This window comes from Hypomesus transpacificus, chromosome 17 (genome assembly GCF_021917145.1).
Source record: "Hypomesus transpacificus isolate Combined female chromosome 17, fHypTra1, whole genome shotgun sequence".
Classification (NCBI taxonomy): domain Eukaryota; kingdom Metazoa; phylum Chordata; class Actinopteri; order Osmeriformes; family Osmeridae; genus Hypomesus; species Hypomesus transpacificus.
Window position 1 is genome coordinate 14,704,354 of NC_061076.1, and position 23,220 is coordinate 14,727,573.

The 23,220-nt window shown below is 39.0% G+C and overlaps 3 protein-coding genes across 8 annotated transcripts in view; 2 read left to right on the plus strand and 1 right to left on the minus strand.

The window, feature by feature from the left end:
- LOC124479268 (zinc finger protein 658B-like) overlaps nt 1-23,220 on the plus strand; it is a 375,953-nt gene that overhangs the window by 277,658 nt on the left and 75,075 nt on the right. The gene's annotated exons all lie outside the window — the stretch shown is intronic.
- The window catches only part of LOC124479398 (zinc finger protein 208-like), a gene marked incomplete at its 5' end in the record, with an annotated part of 127,598 nt that overhangs the window by 94,223 nt on the left and 10,155 nt on the right, over nt 1-23,220 (minus strand). The gene's annotated exons all lie outside the window — the stretch shown is intronic.
- LOC124479236 lies at nt 1,305-22,192 on the plus strand. Of its 6 annotated transcripts, none has more exons than XM_047037876.1 (7): nt 1,306-2,020; nt 8,628-8,712; nt 15,720-15,764; nt 15,972-16,598; nt 16,811-16,918; nt 17,079-18,317; nt 18,550-22,192. In XM_047037876.1, exons 2-7 carry the CDS (start codon nt 8,691-8,693, stop codon nt 20,556-20,558), a joined length of 4,050 nt encoding a protein of 1,349 aa, XP_046893832.1. In that variant the 5' UTR covers nt 1,306-2,020; nt 8,628-8,690; the 3' UTR covers nt 20,559-22,192. The 6 variants fall into 6 exon arrangements, with proteins under 6 accessions (XP_046893831.1, XP_046893832.1, XP_046893834.1 ...); XM_047037878.1 differs by lacking the exon at nt 8,628-8,712 and adding an exon at nt 12,835-12,913 and having other exon boundaries at nt 1,307-2,020; XM_047037880.1 differs by lacking the exon at nt 1,306-2,020 and adding an exon at nt 4,069-4,321.

Sequence of the window (23,220 nt, forward strand, 5' to 3'; positions counted from 1 at the left end):
GTCATACCTGAACTCATCAGTGCTTATCACTCACTGGCTCCTGCCTGTCTCTAGCAAGAGGCCCTGACCAGTAAACGTAGCACCTAAATACTAGCATTAGCTTTCCAAATGAAAGATACCTCACAATACAGCAACTGCAGCTAATTACTGTTCTGCACTGTGATCATATGTGATCCAGCCCACATCATCAGCAAAGTGGAAGTGTCCTGGTTCTGTGAATGATTCGCAAATATATTGTGATTGTACACTGAGCGCTAGATTTGCTCATGGTGAATTTCTGTATCTATATCCTAATTAATATTTAGTTTCCTCCTATTGCAACTGAAAATGCAAACTGTATCCTTGTATTATCGTGAGAGATTTAGATGGTTACCTGCTTGGAGACAGAGGGTACTGTGGAGGTCATTGGGATTTCCTGTGTATTTACGTTATTCACCAATCAATAGCACTTTTCTTAATCAATATAACTAGTCATTGGATACTAGTTAGTAGATTCTCATGTGAGTTTGCTACTAACAAGAGTAGATTGTGTGTATGTGTCAGGTTGAATAGATGTTTGGCATCAGGAGCATGTACTGGATAAACATCCCTTGTGATGGCTACAAGGAGAGCTCCACCTACAATCCCTCTCTGCCCTGAGAGTGGTCAATAACGGGGAGCTGTGAATTTCTTTCTCTTTGATTGTTGTAACACCATTACTGCCTAACTGTCACTATTTATGTTTACACTCTTGTGCCCAATAAAAGATGGTCCTCCGGCCTTCAGAGCTGAGAGAGACATGATTGAGACCTAAGCCTGGTGATGTGTTGTCATTTATTGTCAGAAATTGTCAGATTTATAGTTTTCTTTCCCAATCTGCAGATTGACAATACTTATAAAAGTCCAGAACTCAACTGAATTTACTCACTCCGTTAATGAAGAGATGGACAAAACACTTCAGTGCTCCAGTCAGCCTTATTGGCTGATCCCTTACCCTGACCCTGAGCCCGGCCCACAGCAACATTATAACTTGGCTCACTGCAGGGCATGAGCCAGGCCACAGATGATCATTGGGATGTTCATGGTCAGATTCCAGTGCCTTTGTAGGGTCAAATTCACCCCTGAAAGGCCATGTGACATATACCAATATAATTACAGACTATATGGGTTAAATCAGAGCAAGAATGGTCAAAAGTAATGTTAAATTAAATAAACATAATAACATTGCAATTGAATGAAATCAATTACTAGGCAAACATGTTACACAATTAAGGTTAACTCTCGATTAGGACAAGCCAGGGCTGAGGAGAAGGTCTCAGGAGATGAAGAATCCACAGAACAATGCTTCACAATTCTCTTTATACCGAAGAACAAACAATCACACTACATATTGACCCTTACTTATCAACATATGACTAGCAATGCAACAGTAAATTACACAATGAGATGTGAGAGCCATCAAGTAGACACTCCGTCCAGCAGTTCCAGATTTTAGCATATGAGTGGTGGGGGCAGAATGACACCCAGCCTTACACTACAGTCAGTCAATTCTTATGTCTCCACCTTACAGAGTGTAATGCTGCCATAAACAGCCTTCAGTGAAAACGTGTTACATTGTCTATTGGCTATGTCAGTACAGTCAGTTGATTACCAGCAGAGGGTGCATTCATGTGATAGCCTACCGCATCAAATCAGTTTTAAACTTGTTCCTTGCAAACTTGTCCTGCAGTCTGACTTGGCCCATGACACCGACAGTGCACATGGGTTGGATGTAGTTTATCTTACAGTGTAGGGTCCTTGTTGGTTCTAAATGCTGGCTGCACCAAACCCTGCGGTTGGCAGGTTACATTCCTTAGTGTGTGGCACCTTAGGACCTGCTCTACTGGTTTAGGGAGGATCTGTAGAATCTACAAGAGACTTTATACAACCTGCCAGATCAAGTAAATCATAAGACAGTATTTCACAGACAAACAACAGGACAACAGATAACACAGACAAAGCTAAAAACCCATGGATACTTCCAAAGGAGCAATAAGTCCAGGTGAGATTATTTACATTTATATCCAAAACATGGATAATTACTTTTCCACAATCTTAACATAGTCACTAATACTGTTACTGTATAAAGTATGCATTGTTACGAAAATTACTGGAGTGATAGTACTGAACATTGTGAATATTGGATATTGCTTTTGAGTTTCAGCTATGTGCTAATAGTCTGTAAAAACACATTTTGAAATATTTAAATGTACACACTCATAGCTAGGTTATAACAGTTGACACAGTGACATTAACAAATAGAGTATCGACAGGTGAACTATTTCCACTAGAAGCTTATATGAACAAAAACCCTAATGTTACATAGATATTGTCTATTAAAGATAGTAAAATATATTGTTTTCAATCTGAGCTTTTTTTTTAATAAGCAATAACTAATTCATAAACCAGAAAAGAGTTATTGATTTAACCTTTCTATCATGGTATTCAATGTACTGTACTGTGCCCATACTTTCACATAACATGCTGGTACGTTTGCAGTATACTGATGGTTAAATCTAAAGGGTTAACACACATAATTGCTTGCGAGCTTGGAAACTGTCCATGCTTGATCATCGATTTGTTGAAACGATGAAAAAGCATAAAGATGGTGAGGAAACATTTACTGGAGGAAGTGTTTTTCTCTGCCAGTTTCATTCCTTAAGCCACAACAACGTGATAAATATGAAGTTAGACGAGTTGGACTGAGCAGTGATAACCACGTTATCTGCTCTGTGTGTAGAGCATACACAATACAATCTGTATACTCGTATTATAATGGGAGAGTTTGAGGGTTACCTGCTTGGTGACAGAGGGTACCCCAGCCAGCCTTATTGGCTGACACCTTACCCTGATCCTGGTCCCAGCCCACAGCAACATTATAACTTGGCTCACTGCAGGAAATGAGCCAGGCTAGAGATGATCATTGGGATGTTCATGACCCGATTCTAGTGCCTTTTTAAAATTATTATTATAACCTTTATTTAACCAAGAGAGACCCATTGAGATTAAGAATCTCTTTTTCAAGGGAGACCTGGCCAAGATGGCCAGCAGCATACATACAAATATAGTTACAAAAATACAAAAGGAGACAAGATATAGGAGTTAGTGTCGTAGCCAGGTACATTAAAAACATTTACATTTTAAGGAATCTGTCTCTAGCTCTTTCATTTTTAATTAAAAAGCATTAAGCGAGATTAATTTCTGTAGTTTCAAAACATTTTGCAACACATTCCATGCCGAGGGTGCAGAGTACAGAAAAGCCCTCATTCCAATTTCCGTACGGGCACAAGGTCCAGATAGTGTGACGCAGTCCTGGGAACGCAGAGAGTATTTCCTGTCACTCTTCTGCTTTATAAGGACACACACGTAATATGGGAGCAGACCAAGAATGGCCAAAATTTGAGGCAATCCTCCTTACTGGCACTGAATAAATACACACATTTATAAAATAAGATACATATGTAAAAAGATTAAGACTTTAAGTGAAAACACATCCATGTAGCAATAGGCCTAGGTTATTATCAAATCAATTAAAACTGTTCATGTCATTACAAGATAAGTTAGTTTGTTTTGTGAAAAGTTTCACATTATAACAAGATAAATATGTTGTATCACATATAGGCTATGTCAGTACATAATAGGGTTGATTACCAGCAGAGGGTGCATTCATGTGATAGCCTACCGCATCAAATCAGTTTCAAACTTGTTTCTTGCAAACTTGTCCTGCAGTCTGACTTGGCCCATGACACCGACAGTGCACATGGGTTGGATGTAGTTTATCTCACAGTGAAGGGTCATTGGTTCCAAAACAATTTTACTAGTAGATTTATCGAATCTTATTTTACAACAATATAATGTACGGCTACCTTTTGAAACAGAATCTGCTTAAATCAACATTTCTGGCTAGTCAGACTCTTTGGCAAGTACAATTTCATCCAAGCGTCTTTGAGTACCTAGAAAAGCGCTATATAAATATAATGTATTATCATTATTATTATCCAGAAAAGCAGTAATAAACTGGTGTGTGAAAAATTGTACCATCGCATCAAGTCAAAATAGTATGAGTTGTGTTCAGTTTTCCAAATAAAGGTATGCTGCTGGCTGCACCAAACCGTGCGGTTGGCAGGTTACATTCCTTAGTGTGTGGCACCATAGGACCTGCTCTACTGGTTTAGGGAAGATCTGTAGGATCTAAAAGAGACTTTCTACAAACAGTCATGTCAAGTAAGTCATTAGGCACTATTTCAGAAACACAGACAAAACACAAAACCTCTGGAGACTTCCAAAGGGGACGAAAGTCCAGGTGAGATTATTTACATTGTAGCATAATCCAAAACATAGACAATGACTTTTCCACAATCTTATCATAGTCACTAATACTGTTACTGTATACAGTATGTATTGTTACAAAAAGTACTAGTGTGATAGTACTGAACATGGTGATTATTGGATATTGCTTTTGAGTTTGCTCAGAGCCTGTAAAGAAAACCACGTTTTGAAATATTTAAACATACCCGAATCAGAATCAGAAAGGGATTTATTCGCCATGAAAGTTTGAACAGACAAGGAATTTGCTTTGGCAGAAAATTGCTTTTATGAACAAAAGCCCTAATAGTACATATTCATATTGTAAATTTCAGATTCTAAACATGATTTGTTTCAGAAAGAGCTTTCTTTAAAAAGAAGAACTTGCTCAAAACTTAATTTTGAAGCACAGATGTATTGGTTACACATTTCTATCATGGTATTAAATGTATAGTACCCCACTAACTCATGGTTTCATTTATTCTAGCACAAATCCAATACACTGATGGCTGCTGACAGAAATCCAGTGTTAAAATGTCAAATCGCTTCAGAGCATTGAAATAGTCTATACTTGAAGATTGTTTTGTTGAAACAATAGAAAAGCATAAAGATGGCGTGGAAAGAGTATTTTTTCTCTGCTTCTATCATTCCTTACATTCCTTAATTACAGTGAATAGAAGAGGGTTCCATTAGTGTATAGAGGAGGGCTCCATAAGTGTATAGAGGAGGGCTCCATAAGTGTATAGAGGAGGGCTCCATAAGTGTATAGAGGAGGGCTCCATAAGTGTATAGAGGAGGGCTCCATAAGTGTATAGAGGAGGGCTCCATAAGTGTAATTAGGTTGATCCAGTTTAAACTGTGCTACTGTAGAATGTGTTAGAATGGTGTCTTTCCCCTAAAAGTTACAATATTATGATCACATCATGTAATAGACTATGTTCTATCCACTCACTTCTACACACTTGAATTCATCACAACAATAAAACAGACATGGTGTCCTCTACCAGTTCTCAAAATATTTGTAAAGTTGATTAGGCTCTAATGTAGTTAGACAGAATGTACAGAGTAACTGTTAATGACAACTGAAATGCCCTCATCCGTCAATCATACCTCCTTTAAACTGAATTAACTATCATACATGGTTCTCTCATTTAACCTATACTCTCAGGTTCTACATCCATCTGTTGAATTCACTCACATCTTCGGAAGAGGGGATAGGGCTCAGGGATTAACTTTAAATGAGAAACATTACACATAACAAAATGTGTTAGTGTAAAACATTGCCTGACTATTGTTTGCTAAACTAAAAGAATAGATATTATCTCAATGTTTTCTGGGACTTTTTAAAAGATACTAAAGAGAATCATGGTAGCATTTGTTAAAACTGTAAAGTATACCTTACCAGATGAAACATACAACTCAATTTGTTAAAATGTGGTATAATGGTGTGTACTTACACCTGCTAAAGAATGCCTGGTGTCCTCTTCTCTTTTTTGCCGTTTTTTTTATGTGTGCTAGTGTGCTTTCTGGTGTATTCTGTGTTATTAAATAACCACACAGGGGAGATAAAAGATTATGAACGGATACACACATAAGCGCAGCTAGTTCTGGCAGGGTAATCGGGCAGCTCGCGTCAGTCAGTGATCGGGGACGTAAGGCGTCTTACTCCACCTTCCTTACTCCTCCAACTACCACACCCATGTAGCAGCGCCAGTGGCGTAACTATAGGGAGTGCAAGGAGTGCAGCTGCACTAGGGCCCGTGGCGAAAGGGGGCCCGTCTTCGATCTCACCGTAAAATAGTGATGTGTCGTTCGTGAACGATTCGTTCATTTTGAACGAATCCTTATAAGGACTCGGGAGTAACGAGTCCTCTCAACGAGTGATTCGTTCATTTCCCGACTCGGTCTTTCTACGAGTCTTTGGATCATTTTTCACGTGACCTGCATAGGCTCTGTAGCTAGAGGAAACGAACGATTCGTTCCTTTCCCGACTCGGTCTTTCTACGAGTCTTTGGATCATTTTTCACGTGACCTGTATAGGCTGTAGCAAGAGGAAACGAACGATTCGTTCCTTTCCCGACTCGGTCTTTCTACGAGTCTTTGGATCATTTTTCACGTGACCTGCATAGGCTCTGTAGCTAGAGGAAACGAATGATTAGTTCCTTCCCCGACTCGGTCTTTCTACGAGTCTTTGGATCCTTTTTTCACGTGACCCGCATTGTATTTTTTAGTAGAGGAAACAGTTTCCTTATTCCCTTTCGCGTGGCCGCTGTTTTAGTAAGACGTGAATGAATGATATTCGCTCAAGTCATCATACTGACTGGTTTTGTTATTTTCACTTTACATTTACACTTACAGTTTAGTGCAGTGTAATTGTTTGACGTGATAATTAAATGCTAGTGTGATAATACATGACCAAATCATACAAACTCATGATACATTATTTTAATGCAGGAATTTATTTTGAAATAGTATTTGCTGGTGCACATGTCATGCACTAACCTACAGTGGACGTATAGGGGCTATACGTCCTTTGCAGTGGACGTATAGCCCCCAACCCCCCCCCCCCCCCCCCCCCCTGAAATGAACAAATGACTCGAAAAAAGATTCGTTCATTTTACTGAACGAGATTCAAAGAACCGAATCAGTAAAAAGAACCGAACTTCCCATCACTACCGTAAAAGTGAGACAACCTAACCGGGCAACTTCAGGCAATCTGACCGGGCCCCTTGCACCGCTGTGATACCGCAAATTGAGGTTCACATATGATCCAGTCTTATCAATTCGCAAACATTTCTCAATTATGGTGTCAGTTATTCAGAATTATGAGCTATCACCTGCCCAATAAACATTTAAAAACAGTCAGTGTTAACAACAGCAAATAATTAATTTTTCCTCATTTGCCTTTTGCTGAATTAAACAAATGTCGTTTTTATTAAGTAATATTGCCCTCGAAAAATAGCAAGGATGTCTGGGTAATATTGTTGTCAAAGATTCCCGCCCACCCACACACGATTGTTCCCATCCAGTTGTTGGAATACCACAGACAGTTGTTGTTGGGATACTACAGTTGTGTTGCATTAGCGTTTTTAAGCGAATTAGGCTACCCCATGCCATGCCCTTTAACATAAAAGTGGCTCCAGAAAGCGGCAGGAACGAAAAGAGCAAGATGTAAGGGTGGCAAAGCTGTCAAAACTATCCTCATTTGGATTGTGGCGAAGCGTGTTGAAGAGGACGCTACGTCTGACCCCCAGCCCGGCAACAGCAATGAGTGTGAAACTCAGCCACCAGGGTAGGCTAATAATTACATAACGTTTACTGTCTGGTGTATGCAGTTGACATGGCTATTAAACGTCATAAAAATGCACATATAGGCCTAGGCTACCAGGCAGCGGCCAGGTTAGATATAGTAAACTATGTTCAGGATGTAGTCGGAAAATAGCTAAAGCTAGATAGACTAAATGTAAACTAGCATATCTAACGAACATAAAATCAAATATTCACCATCGAAGTGACAGTTTGTTTTTTAATAGTACCCAGATAGCACACATGACAGATCGAAACGTCATTCATAACGTCGGATAAGCGTTGGTAAATGATCAGATTTTCTTCTCATCTCTGTGCTCTATTTCAAACGTCGCAGATATGTCGGCTCATGACTGACTGTTCCATTATGCTCATTCCGTGTTGTAGCAAGCATAATCTAGAGCCAGAGACTCGCGAGTCAGAGCCGTTCACTTTTGAAAACAGTCATCTATCTTCACATAGAAGGAGCAGTCGTTACCCTTAATTGTACATCATGAGTAGCCTAAATTTCCTTGCGCATCGCTAAACTGAAAACTCAATAATTTCGCCTGACGATAGGTCGGTAAGGGGCCCGTTGGTGAGATCTGCACTCGGGCCCGCCAAGTCCTTGTTACGCCGCTGAGCAGCGCATATCCATTGGGCCACGTCCGATAAGGCGTCTTTAAAAGACGCGCGGATATGCACACACTCACCCCGGTCGTTAAATGATGCTGCTGCCACCCTCCACCGTCCCCTTCTCCCCCATGCTGTCTGTATCTATCCAACAGGGGGATTATATCTCTATTGCTCCCTGCCTGATATGTCATGTATGTATGTGTTGCATCGAGGAGGCAAGGAGTGCTTCCCTTAGACCATCCACTCCGCCAAAGTAAATCTACATGTCCATGTCATGTAACAATAAATGCTCAAATCTAATACGTGATTCTCTTGACTGAAATATGGATAAGTTCCTGCATGCTTGTATTAAAACTGCATGTGTTACCCTGATACTTTCACAGGAATGGATTAACTGAATGAGTTTATACCTTCACTTTCACTTTCTTGTTACCTGCTGACATAACATGGCGGAGTTTGAACCTCTCGGTGAGTAACCTAAACAATACAATTTGAAATCAAAAAAGTATTAGTAAAGTGGCATATTTATAGACTACTGATTTGATAATAACAATCATTCCCAATTAAGCACATATAACCTATTGATGCCACAGGGGTCCGTGTACCTTGTGGCCATTGGTTTTTCTATTTTGCAACCCGTGTTGACAAACGCAAAATAGGGCCGTAATATCGTTTTGTCATTTTAGTAACTCAAACACACATTTAAGTATTACGGCTTGTTTTTGGTTGTTTTGTTTTTTTGGGAATAATGAAATAACAATATAACACTAATGGTATAACGAGCCATTAATCGTTGTTTTGATTATTCCATATCCTTTATGCTAATATCTGCAAAAAATGAAAACTAGCCTCGTAATATCGTTTTGTCCATTTTGGATGTCAGAACCAGATTATGGGGAAAGGCTTGGTTTCCGTTGTTTTGTTTCATTTTGGAATTACGGAATATCCATATAACACAAACGGTATAACGAGCCATTTACTCATTTGTTTGATCGGCCGTATTATGCACACTGGCACAAGTGAAAGAGAGAGAGAGGGGGAGAGACGTGTAATGATTGGGGGTGTTATTACTATCGAACACCAGAGAGCAGCAACGACTAGCTAAAAAAGCCAGGCTAGAGATGATCATTGGGATGTTCATGACCCGATTCTAGTGCCTTTTTAAAATTATTATTATAACCTTTATTTAACCAAGAGAGACCCATTGAGATTAAGAATCTCTTTTTCAAGGGAGACCTGGCCAAGATGGCCAGCAGCATACATACAAATATAGTTACAAAAATACAAAAGGAGACAAGATATAGGAGTTAGTGTCGTAGCCAGGTACATTAAAAACATTTACATTTTAAGGAATCTGTCTCTAGCTCTTTCATTTTGAATTAAAAAGCATTAAGCGAGATTAATTTCTGTAGTTTCAAAACATTTTGCAACACATTCCATGCCGAGGGTGCAGAGTACAGAAAAGCCCTCATTCCAATTTCCGTACGGGCACAAGGTCCAGATAGTGTGACGCAGTCCTGGGAACGCAGAGAGTATTTCCCGTCACTCTTCTGCTTTATAAGGACACACACGTAGTATGGGAGCAGACCAAGAATGGCCAAAATTTGAGGCAATCCTCCTTACTGGCACTGAATAAATACACACATTTATAAAATAAGATAGATATGTAAAAAGATTAAGACTGTAAGTGAAAACACATCCATGTAGCAATAGGCCTAGGTTATTATCAAATCAATTAAAACTGTTCATGTCATTACAAGATAAGTTAGTTTGTTTTGTGAAAAGTTTCACATTATAACAAGATAAATATGTTGTATCACATATAGGCTATGTCAGTACATAATAGGGTTGATTACCAGCAGAGGGTGCATTCATGTGATAGCCTACCGCATCAAATCAGTTTCAAACTTGTTTCTTGCAAATTTGTCCTGCAGTCTGACTTGGCCCATGACACCGACAGTGCACATGGGTTGGATGTAGTTTATCTCACAGTGAAGGGTCATTGGTTCCAAAACAATTTTACTAGTAGATTTATCGAATCTTATTTTACAACAATATAATGTACGGCTACCTTTTGAAACAGAATCTGCTTAAATCAACATTTCTGGCTAGTCAGACTCTTTGGCAAGTACAATTTCATCCAAGCGTCTTTGAGTACCTAGAAAAGCGCTATATAAATATAATGTATTATCATTATTATTATCCAGAAAAGCAGTAATAAACTGGTGTGTGAAAAATTGTACCATCGCATCAAGTCAAAATAGTATGAGTTGTGTTCAGTTTTCCAAATAAAGGTATGCTGCTGGCTGCACCAAACCGTGCGGTTGGCAGGTTACATTCCTTAGTGTGTGGCACCATAGGACCTGCTCTACTGGTTTAGGGAAGATCTGTAGGATCTAAAAGAGACTTTCTACAAACAGTCATGTCAAGTAAGTCATTAGGCACTATTTCAGAAACACAGACAAAACACAAAACCTCTGGAGACTTCCAAAGGGGACGAAAGTCCAGGTGAGATTATTTACATTGTAGCATAATCCAAAACATAGACAATGACTTTTCCACAATCTTATCATAGTCACTAATACTGTTACTGTATACAGTATGTATTGTTACAAAAAGTACTAGTGTGATAGTACTGAACATGGTGATTATTGGATATTGCTTTTGAGTTTGCTCAGAGCCTGTAAAGAAAACCACGTTTTGAAATATTTAAACATACCCGAATCAGAATCAGAAAGGGATTTATTCGCCATGAAAGTTTGAACAGACAAGGAATTTGCTTTGGCAGAAAATTGCTTTTATGAACAAAAGCCCTAATAGTACATATTCATATTGTAAATTTCAGATTCTAAACATGATTTGTTTCAGAAAGAGCTTTCTTTAAAAAGAAGAACTTGCTCAAAACTTAATTTTGAAGCACAGATGTATTGGTTACACATTTCTATCATGGTATTAAATGTATAGTACCCCACTAACTCATGGTTTCATTTATTCTAGCACAAATCCAATACACTGATGGCTGCTGACAGAAATCCAGTGTTAAAATGTCAAATCGCTTCAGAGCATTGAAATAGTCTATACTTGAAGATTGTTTTGTTGAAACAATAGAAAAGCATAAAGATGGCGTGGAAAGAGTATTTTTTCTCTGCTTCTATCATTCCTTACATTCCTTAATTACAGTGAATAGAAGAGGGTTCCATTAGTGTATAGAGGAGGGCTCCATAAGTGTATAGAGGAGGGCTCCATAAGTGTATAGAGGAGGGCTCCATAAGTGTATAGAGGAGGGCTCCATAAGTGTATAGAGGAGGGCTCCATAAGTGTATAGAGGAGGGCTCCATAAGTGTAATTAGGTTGATCCAGTTTAAACTGTGCTACTGTAGAATGTGTTAGAATGGTGTCTTTCCCCTAAAAGTTACAATATTATGATCACATCATGTAATAGACTATGTTCTATCCACTCACTTCTACACACTTGAATTCATCACAACAATAAAACAGACATGGTGTCCTCTACCAGTTCTCAAAATATTTGTAAAGTTGATTAGGCTCTAATGTAGTTAGACAGAATGTACAGAGTAACTGTTAATGACAACTGAAATGCCCTCATCCGTCAATCATACCTCCTTTAAACTGAATTAACTATCATACATGGTTCTCTCATTTAACCTATACTCTCAGGTTCTACATCCATCTGTTGAATTCACTCACATCTTCGGAAGAGGGGATAGGGCTCAGGGATTAACTTTAAATGAGAAACATTACACATAACAAAATGTGTTAGTGTAAAACATTGCCTGACTATTGTTTGCTAAACTAAAAGAATAGATATTATCTCAATGTTTTCTGGGACTTTTTAAAAGATACTAAAGAGAATCATGGTAGCATTTGTTAAAACTGTAAAGTATACCTTACCAGATGAAACATACAACTCAATTTGTTAAAATGTGGTATAATGGTGTGTACTTACACCTGCTAAAGAATGCCTGGTGTCCTCTTCCCTTTTTTGCCGTTTTTTTTATGTGTGCTAGTGTGCTTTCTGGTGTATTCTGTGTTATTAAATAACCACACAGGGGAGATAAAAGATTATGAACGGATACACACATAAGCGCAGCTAGTTCTGGCAGGGTAATCGGGCAGCTCGCGTCAGTCAGTGATCGGGGACGTAAGGCGTCTTACTCCACCTTCCTTACTCCTCCAACTACCACACCCATGTAGCAGCGCATATCCATTGGGCCACGTCCGATAAGGCGTCTTTAAAAGACGCGCGGATATGCACACACTCACCCCGGTCGTTAAATGATGCTGCTGCCACCCTCCACCGTCCCCTTCTCCCCCATGCTGTCTGTATCTATCCAACAGGGGGATTATATCTCTATTGCTCCCTGCCTGATATGTCATGTATGTATGTGTTGCATCGAGGAGGCAAGGAGTGCTTCCCTTAGACCATCCACTCCGCCAAAGTAAATCTACATGTCCATGTCATGTAACAATAAATGCTCAAATCTAATACGTGATTGTCTTGACTGAAATATGGATAAGTTCCTGCATGCTTGTATTAAAACTGCATGTATTACCCTGATACCTTCACAGGAATGGATTAACTGAATGAGTTTATACCTTCACTTTCTTGTTACCTGCTGACATAACATGGCGGAGTTTGAACCTCTCGGTGAGTAACCTAAACAATACAATTTGAAATCAAAAAAGTATTAGTAAAGTGGCATATTTATAGACTACTGATTTGATAATAACAATCATTCCCAATTAAGCACATATAACCTATTGATGCCACAGGGGTCCGTGTACCTTGTGGCCATTGGTTTTTCTATTTTGCAACCCGTGTTGACAAACGCAAAATAGGGCCGTAATATCGTTTTGTCATTTTAGTAACTCAAACACACATTTAAGTATTACGGCTTGTTTTTGGTTGTTTTGTTTTTTTGGGAATAATGAAATAACAATATAACACTAATGGTATAACGAGCCATTAATCGTTGTTTTGATTATTCCATATCCTTTATGCTAATATCTGCAAAAAATGAAAAATAGCCTCGTAATATCGTTTTGTCCATTTTGGATGTCAGAACCAGATTATGGGGAAAGGCTTGGTTTCCGTTGTTTTGTTTCATTTTGGAATTACGGAATATCCATATAACACAAACGGTATAACGAGCCATTTACTCATTTGTTTGATCGGCCGTATTATGCACACTGGCACAAGTGAAAGAGAGAGAGAGGGGGAGAGACGTGTAATGATTGGGGGTGTTATTACTATCGAACACCAGAGAGCAGCAACGACTAGCTAAAAAAAAAAATGTCCTGTGATCTGTAGGCCTACAATCTTGAAGAATTACCAGCAGGTTCTTTAGCAAAAGACACATACCAAACTGGAGGCACATGTTGACCGAGTTTTCTAGTTGCTACTTAATTAATAAATCTTTGATGAACCCAAGTTTCTTTAAAATATATTAGAAACATTACAAGACGGGGCTCCAGTGTGTGTTCAAACAAGGCCAAACGTGTCAGACGGCATCAGTTGAAAAAGATAATCATACCCTTGCAAGAAACACTCCACGCCTCAACCCTCCCTCCCCCCACCTAAATTACTGCTTTCAGCTCTATTGTACGTTTTAATAAAGTGCATTGAGGCAATCATAGTGAGCAAGTTGAGGTCATGAGGGCTACCTTTGCATTTTACATAGACACACAACTGACAGATGCACTGTTGTGGATACTGTTTTCAAAGTTCTGATCATATTCAATGTCCAAATTCAACTTCTTCAAAGTCCATAAACAGCACGGAGCAGCAACAAGAGGGTTCCCAGGAAAATCAGATTTTATTTGTCTGTGCTACACCTTTATATCCAACAAATTACACCCCTGAACTTTTAAAACAAATCTTTTGGCCTACTACAATTGTAAATAACCTATGAATTCTGCTCCAATTGGGCCTTGATGCAATGCTATGTCATATTTTCAGCTGTTTCTGCAACATTTTTGGGGACTAACCAGGGACCAAACCAGTTCCTCTATTCTGCCCTACTACATGTGTTTTCCAACACCAGTTGCAATCAACCCTGGGTTATAGCCCTTCACCATTGAATGGTGCCATTCATTCTTCACAGGTCACAGGCATCAAGTCAAAGTGAATAGTAACTGGTCCAACTCCATATCCAAGCCCATAGTATCTGTGGAGGAATACAGTCATCACACTTGTCAAATCCTCCCCACACAAGTCCAATGACTTTAATAACGTGTGTGTAGGCCCATGCTATAGCAGGTTGCAGACATACAACACAGATGAGAGTGAATTAGAGATAATGGTAATGGGAGGGTGTTGCACTTTTCTGCTTCTCTTTTTCTCCACTCGCTTCACCTTCTCACGCTTTCCAATTGTTTAAGTCTCTATACTCTATTCTCTCTGTATCCTGCATAAATGATGACTGTGTACTGTATATCAAAACAATCCGGCATATCAATCCATATATCTCTCCACACTGAGATCCAATCATCCTTCCCCAGCCCACTGCTGTTTTCAACTAACTTATATACTACAACAGCATAATACAATCCCTGAAATTCAGATATGGCTTTTGATTTTGGAGTGCCACCCCAAGATTTCAGTGGCCCCATCTGGCCACTCCTATAAAACATTTCTGGGAGGGTTGAACAAACCAAACCTTTCCCCATAATCTGGTTCTGACATCCAAAATGGACAAAACGATATTACGAGGCTATTTTTCATTTTTTGCAGATATTAGCATAAAGGATATGGAATAATCAAAACAACGATTAATGGCTCGTTATACCATTTGTGTTATATTGTTATTTCATTATTCCCAAAAAAACAAAACAACCAAAAACAAGCCGTAATACTTAAATGTGTGTTCGAGTTACTAAAATGACAAAACGATATTACGGCCCTATATTGCGTTTGTCAACACGGGTTGCAAAATAGAAAAACCAATGGCCACAAGGTACACGGACCCACAGGGTCAAGTGTCTCGTGTTTCAACATACATTTTCTGATTAGGCCTTCGTTTTTTTCTGTATATGTCCTAAACTTATATTCAAGACAGAACATTGTTTTAAGATTTTACTTAATCATATACAGTGTTTTCAGAATGTAGGGTGAAGTCAGGTAATTTGGGATTTTGGATTATACCTTTTATTTGGATAATCAAGAAAACGATACACAACTCAAAAGACTACCTAAGTGATTATTTTAGAACTTAGTATGGATATCTGTAACATTTCTCTAAATAAAAAATGTGGGCAAGCAAAATACTTTAGAAACATTGGACCTTTAAACACATTGAGAACCACTACCGTACTCCGATACAGAACCCATCTATAACATTTGATTGGATACGTCCAAAGTTTCTATGCAAAGCTTAGTTAGGCTATATGATGATATATAAGGATAAATACTTTTTATTTACACTGGTCTATTCTTTTGAATTTTTCTATCTCAGAAAATAGGAGGCGGAGGCGTAAAAGCAAGGATGTCCCCCCTGAGAGTAAGTTAATTGTTAAGTCATCAATATTTTACTGATATATTTAGAGTAAAGTAGCCTACATACTAATAGGATACAATAAAGTACATGTATCCCCCCTCGCTTGATTGTTTTAGAACAGTGTGTGATGCACATGGCAGTGCCTCTGAGCTGCACAGTTCATAATTCACTCATAATTAACTAAAATGTATTGTGATGTTCGGTCCACAGTGAGGATTGTTCTTCTGGGGAGGAATAGCAGAGAGAAGAGCATTTTGGGAAACCTCCTCCTGAACAGAGAGGCGTTTGACCTCAGCTATGTTCTGCACCAGACTGAGAGAGCCAGGGGACTGGTGGAGGGAAGATGCTTCACTCTGGTCATCACTCCAGACCTGTTACACCCAGATATCTCTCATGATAAACTGTCAGAAGAACTGCAGCAGTGTGTGACTCTGTCTGCACCTGGACCTCATGTGCTCCTCCTGGTGGTGACACCTGAAGAGTTCACTGAGGGAGAGAGAAACAGAATCAGACTCATCCTTGATTCTATAAGTGCAAAGTCATATGACTACTCAATGGTGGTAGTAAATACTGAACTCAACAGAGGACGAAACATGGAAACCTGTGTGGATAAACATCCCCAGGTTCAGAAACTGATTAAAGAATGCAGACAAAGGTACTTAAAGCACTCTGTTGAGCAGACTAATCTTATATCATGTTTAGACAAGATTGTGGAGGAGAACAGAGGAGGACACCTCTCCTGTGAGCTGCATGAAGAGTCTACAGGAGGAGCAACAACAGAGAGAGGAGCAGAAGCAGAAGAGAGGGGTTGGGGGGATGTGAGAGCATGGAGTGATGGTAAGTGGCAATGCTACATTACACTGCAGGGATACTGTTAATAATTCAGTAGGTTAGTATAGGAACTTGATTATTGAATGTCGTTAATATAAGCCAATTACACTGACTTAGCAGTACAGATGCTACTAGTAACTTTTAATACAATAAGTACTGATATGCAACCAGTTGGAATGTTTCATCTTGGCTGACAGGAGTTAAATGTTTTCATACAGGGCTTCGTACAAGGTTACCATTCCTTTCAAAGGCCGGGCTTCCCACCAGTTTGGGTGGTGCCTTCAACTGGCGACCCTGGTCCTCATCAAGCACTCAAAATAAAGATGGTACACATAATACATATTTTTAACAGTTCTTACACAACATGTTTATACACTGTATAGTGTCATGATTAATTATATCAGTATGGCTTTTATGTCAATACTTCTGAAATAAATCCTGTATATGCAACATTTACCCATTTGTTCCATGAAATGTGTTTAACAGAGTCATCACTTAGAATTGTGCTGCTGGGACAGAGTGATGATAAGAAGGCTTTGGCTGTAACCCATATTCTGGGGAAGGATTATAGTAACCGTACTCTACAAAGCTTCCCCTCTAAACCATGTGTGAAAGACGGTGCACATGTGAATGGCAAGAACATAACTGTTGTGAGGACTCCAGACCTCTTTGCAGAAAATCTGACTGAAAAGGTTCTAAAACAGGAGATAATTAAGTGTTTGTCCCTATCTGCTCCTGGTCCTCATGTGTTCTTACTGCTGCTGAAACCAGTAAAATTTAGAAAGAAGGAAGAAGAGAGATCAAAATCAATCCTAAGCCAGTTTGGTAGAGAGGCTTTCAGACACACTATGGTTATCACAACACATGAAGACAAGAAAGAGAATTCCTGTGTGACTCAGATCATCAGAGATTGTGGAGGACATCATTACAAAATGACACATGGAGGTGAACACTCACAGTTAACAAATAAGATAGAAGAGATGGTAAAAGGAAACGGGTGGAGATACCTGTCACATGATGGAGATAAAGAAGAGTCACCACAGCCAGAGCTAGAGGGTAACATTCCTAGAATGAACTTGGTCCTGTGTGGGAGGAGAGGATCTGGGAAGACTTCCACAGCCGACACCATACTGGGTCAGAGAGAGACCAGGCCAGAGTCTCTCTCCTCAGCAGTGTGTGTGAAGAGAGAGGGAGAGGTGTGTGGACGCTGGCTGACCCTGGTGGAGATGCCTGCTCTGTATGGATCAACCCTCACTCAGGAGGAAGTGATGGGTGAGACTCTCCGCTGTGTCTCTCTGTGTGACCCTCCTGGAGTCCATGCTTTCCTCCTGGTGGTGCCTGTGGGTCCACTCACTGATGAAGACAAGGGGGAGATGCAGACCCTGCAAGACATCTACGGATCAAGAATCAATCACATGGTTCTGTTCACATCAGAATCTGATCCTACAGCTAAACCTGTGACTGATTTTCTGGTTAAAACTGAAGAGATCCAGCAGCTGCTCCAGAGCTGTGGGAGAAGATATGAGATCCTAAACATAAATAATTTTCAAAATAACCAATTAGTGTCTCAACTGCTGGAGAAGGTGGAAGGAGGGATGGCTGAATGCAATTTCAGCTCCTTCACCACAGAGACGTATGTGGAGAAGCAGGCTGACAGGTTCAGAAAACTGCTGGATGAGAAAGATGAAGAGATACAGAAGTTAAAAGAGAAGACCCAGCTCTCTCGTATGTTCCGCACTACATGCACAACTATTGATTTTGATAATAGATAGTTAGAAGGTTTGGAAAATTACCTATGCTAACTAAATATTATTAGTTTCACCTAAACGTTTATACTATTGTTTAGAATGTCAGAATCAGAAGTAACCCTATTGAATCAACATTTTACCCTATGAGGTGAGTGTACATTGTTATTCACTGACACAGATTAGTAATATATAATTACTTTCTCTTGCAGGAGATGAGGAACATCCGAGTAAAGATCAGCTCAGGATTGTGCTTATAGGTAAGACTGGAAGTGGAAAGAGTGCCACAGGCAACACTATCTTAGGCAGGGAAGTGTTTGAGTCCCTCGCCAGCCAGAACTCTATGACAAAGTGTTGCCAGAAAGAAGAGGGAGTGGTGGATGGTCGGTCTGTTGCAGTAGTCGACACCCCAGGCTTGTTTGACACAACTCTCAGTAATGATGAAGTTGGGGAGGAGATTGTTAAATGCATCAGTCTTTTGGCTCCAGGGCCTCATGTGTTCTTGTTCATCCTGTCCATCGGCCGCTTCACACAGGAAGAGAAAGACACATTAGAACTGATCAAGACATGCTTTGGGAAGAACTCTGGGATTTTCATAATTGTGCTGTTTACCAGAGGAGATGAACTCAAGAAGCAGACAATTGAAAATTATGTTTCAAGGGGTGATGACACGGTCCAAAAACTGATTAGAGACTGTGGAAGGAGATATCATGTCTTTAACAACAATGATCCAGACAACCGCTCCCAGGTCAGTGAACTGATCAAGAAGATAGATGAGATGGTCCAGAAAAATGGAGGAGGATGTTACACCAATGAAATGTTCCAGGAAGCTGAGGCTGCTATTAAACGAGAATTTGACAAGATTCTGAAGGAGAAAGAAGAAGAGATGCAGAGTGAGAAGGAGACTCTGCAGAAGAATCATGAGACAGAGGTGGAAGAGATGAAGAGGAGACTGGAAGAACAGAGATCAGAAGTGGAGAAGGAGAGAAAACTGAGGGGAAAACAACTAAAGGAAAAGGAAGAATTCATCAAGAATGTAAACAAAGAAAGAGAAACTGAAAAGGCTAAAAGAGAAGTAGAGGATGAAAGGAGGAGAAACGAGGAAGAAAAGCAACGCCTGGACTGGGAGCAAAAATTAGAAACTATGGAGGAGACCTTAAAATCACAAACAGAAGAGTTTGAAAATAAACAAAAACAAATAATTCTGCAAGAAAAAAAGAAGCAAGAAGAGCAAGAGGAGAGACTACGGGATGAACAAAAAGAATTTAAAAAGAAATGTGAGGAATATCGAAATGAGAAGCAGAAGAGGAGAGAAGCCGATGAGAAAGAAAAACTAGAATGGGAAAGAAAAATAAAAGAAACTGAAGAGAGTAAGATGGAGATACAGCAGGAGGTGTTGGAGAGTAAGAAACTATGGGAAGAAGAGCAGAAGAACGAAAGAAAAAGGAGAGAAGAGGAATATGACAGAAGAATGACACAGCAGAAACATGCATGGGAAATGAAACAGAGAAAAATTAAAGAGGAAGAAAATAAAAGGCTTTTAAAAGAAAAAGCGAGAAGGGAGGCAGAACAGCAACAAAGAGAGAAAATTGAGAGATTATATAAAGAAAAGAAAAAGGAGCAGGCAGATCAACTTAAAAATTGGGAGAAAGAAAGAAAAGAAGACTGGGAAAAGAGACAAATAGAAGATCAACAGAGAAGAGAGGAGGAGCAAAACAGACTGAGAAAGCTTCAGGAGGAGTTTGAGAGAGAACGTGAAGAAGAGAACATCAAGAGAAAGAAAGAGGATCGACTCAGGAGAGAAGAGGAGAAGAGAGAGAGCAGAGAAATTGAGGAAGACCATAATAGAAACATAGAAAACATGAAGAACAAATATGAAGATGAGGCCAGAAAACAAGCTGAAGAATTTAATGATTTTAAAAAGAAATACAGGAACTTCGAAGCCCTCATGGAGAAACAAGCCACAGAGACAGAAACACTTATTAAGAAGAAACATGATGAGTATCAGGCCCTGAAAGATCTTTCTGGCCTTAATGAGAATACTCTGAGACAGAAAATGGCTGAAAATGAAACGCCTTATCAGCCCCAAAATGAACTTTCTGAGGATAAAAAGGCAAAGCTGAAGATGGAATTGGGTGCTTTACGGGAGAAACATAAAAAACAGGCAGAAGACTTAAAAAAGTCATTTGAAAAAGATGTGTCAATGTGTAATATTTTATAATTCCATGGTTCTGCTGCAAAGTGTTTTTGTTGATTGGCCAAAACAACAAACTGTTTATTATTTGTGTAAGTGTTTGTTTATCTAAAAATTGTTTTTATAATTGTTGAGACTTAATGATGGAGAATATGACAGTTATGATGATGATATCATAAAGAAGGATCCAAAGCAACTTACTGTACAGAGGAGAATTAAGCCCCCCCATAGGGAAGTGAGACCATTGTTCTCTTGCTTCTTACTTCTCTCTGGATCCGCATTGTAGCAGAGAGTCAACAGACAAAGCACGGTACCATCCACACCTTTCTCCTACCCCCAACAAGGAAAGGGGGGTTTCCCCCCCCATCCTTATCAGGAGAAGCTTCAAAGCTTCTGGCCCAGCATGGGGCCAGGAAAAGAGGCCACATGGTCTCACAGTATCAGACAAATGATTTATAAGGAAGAACTTTCTTTTGTGGATTTACAAACATATTCTCAAGGACTACATGGCTCATGGACCCTATTTCATTGACAGTAGTTGGTGTGATAATGTGTGCTTTTCTCATGCATTAGAACGTTGTTAATTGATGTTTGATTATAACTTCCCTTCAGGTATAGTTAAGTCAGTCAATCTTGATATCAAAATAATTGTGTCATACTAACGAAACCATGTATGAATGTTGTATTGGAATATTGTGAAGTTTAAGCATTCCATGGACATTTGAAATAACGGAACTCAAAGCTAGCAGCCACTTCACACCTCTAGGTAGATCTCAGGATGACGCCCAGGTGGGAAGTAACTGACCAACGAAAGAGGTCACCTTCACATGGATAAACCCCTGTTCCTTGGGGTACAAAACCCCCAAACGTACAATCACCCCCGCTTGTTCGTAAGATTAAACTAAGGTGAACACGTCACTTTCTAACCTATTCCTTTTAACCTACACATTCATTGAGCGCCCGGAACTTTCACGATAAATTCAGTTTTCTATTCGTTGGACATAACAAACCATTGACTCCTCTTGACTTTCTTCAAACCGACAAAAGTAACTGCGATTTACAATATTTCTTACTTGTGACATATTGGCATGTTGTGATTTAATTATTGATTTTTGATTGTATTTTACAAATGATTTAACCTAACCATCGTTAGGTCAGTTGCCAATGATAGTCCATTGTTACTATAGAGGCCTATACCTCTTCCTCTTTACCTCTTCCTCACTCTCTCTCCATTCCCCCTCCATGCGCGCTCTACGCAGCCATTGTGTAGTGCGCTCTCATTAGAATTTAGGCCTACTGTACTGCTTTAGCACAACTAACCCATGGTATGTGTTCATTATCATTACATTCTCTCAAATAAATCATTGTGTATAATACTCGCACATCTCTCACGTTATATGATCTGCTCTACTTTCATAGAATTCACTACTTAAGATTAGACTGATTATTACGAGTGCTATTATTCAATATTATTAAATAAGGTTTCCTCTGTCCCTTTAACAAATAAGAGGTGGTGCCCCCAAGAACTACTATACTTTATTATGAATTATTGCAAATATATATATGAAGTATTGCAAATCTTAAACGTGCATACCACGCTACAGCATATTAGCTGAAAGGTTGGTTTAGTGTCTGTGTACATTTACAGAGAAATGTTATTTGGCTACAAAGGAGTATGAAAGAAACATCAATATCAAAAATATAGTCAAAAATACATTCATGTATTCATGTATAACATTCAGTTACTCCACGTAAACAAAGGCATAGCTGTATTCGTGCCTTACTGTGCTTAGTGATGTTTATTTTAAAATTATGTATGTTGCCACCATACATAACAAAGTCAGACATTGTGTGTCATGTTCTTTTTTCCTTGAGGATTGTATGCAGTACTTCTATGTATGTTAAACCCCCAACCATGTTTCCTTTATTAGATTGAGTGATTACTGGAGTGGAGTGATTGAAGCAGTCAGCTGTCACACATTAATCAACATGATCACATGGTGATGAGTGTTCACCACTTGCGTTTCTGTAAGATGTAAGATGATTCCAATGTTGTTCTGCCATCAAATTGTCTAACAAAATCGTATTATAAAGTGTGGAATTTGTAATCTGTTTTCCATTGATATATTGTCTAAACAAATTGTGGACAGCTTTTCTACTAATATGCATAGTGCACATATTTAGATGCCTTGAGACTTTTAAGAGTTACTTTATCTTAAAGTATCTGTTTGTACCGTAGTACAGCCACCTAAACAAATCTTCATTACCTTTGATTTGAGTAATACCTGGACAAACTGTCACAGTGAAATATGAAAAGCTTGTTATTTGCACAGACTGTATCATTAAACCGACTGAATCTGCTAGATCAAATATATATTTATTTTTCAAAATAGTTGACTTTCGAGTTGCTTCAGAAAAGCAATTAAAGAAAATGAAATATGCTAAATGTTTGCTGGTGACCCAACCCAATTCAGTAGCATTTACTATCTAGACTCAGTGATACAGTCAACAATGTGTGAGAAGTGGTACTGACGGAGATAGTGTAAGGCCATAGGACTTCAGATTGTCACAAAGAATAGTGGTATGACACTCTGGTTTCATAGACGTAATAAATGTTTTTTTGGTCAGTCAACATACAATAATTCATAACGAAAAAAAAAATCTACATTTGCAAATATATTAAAACTTA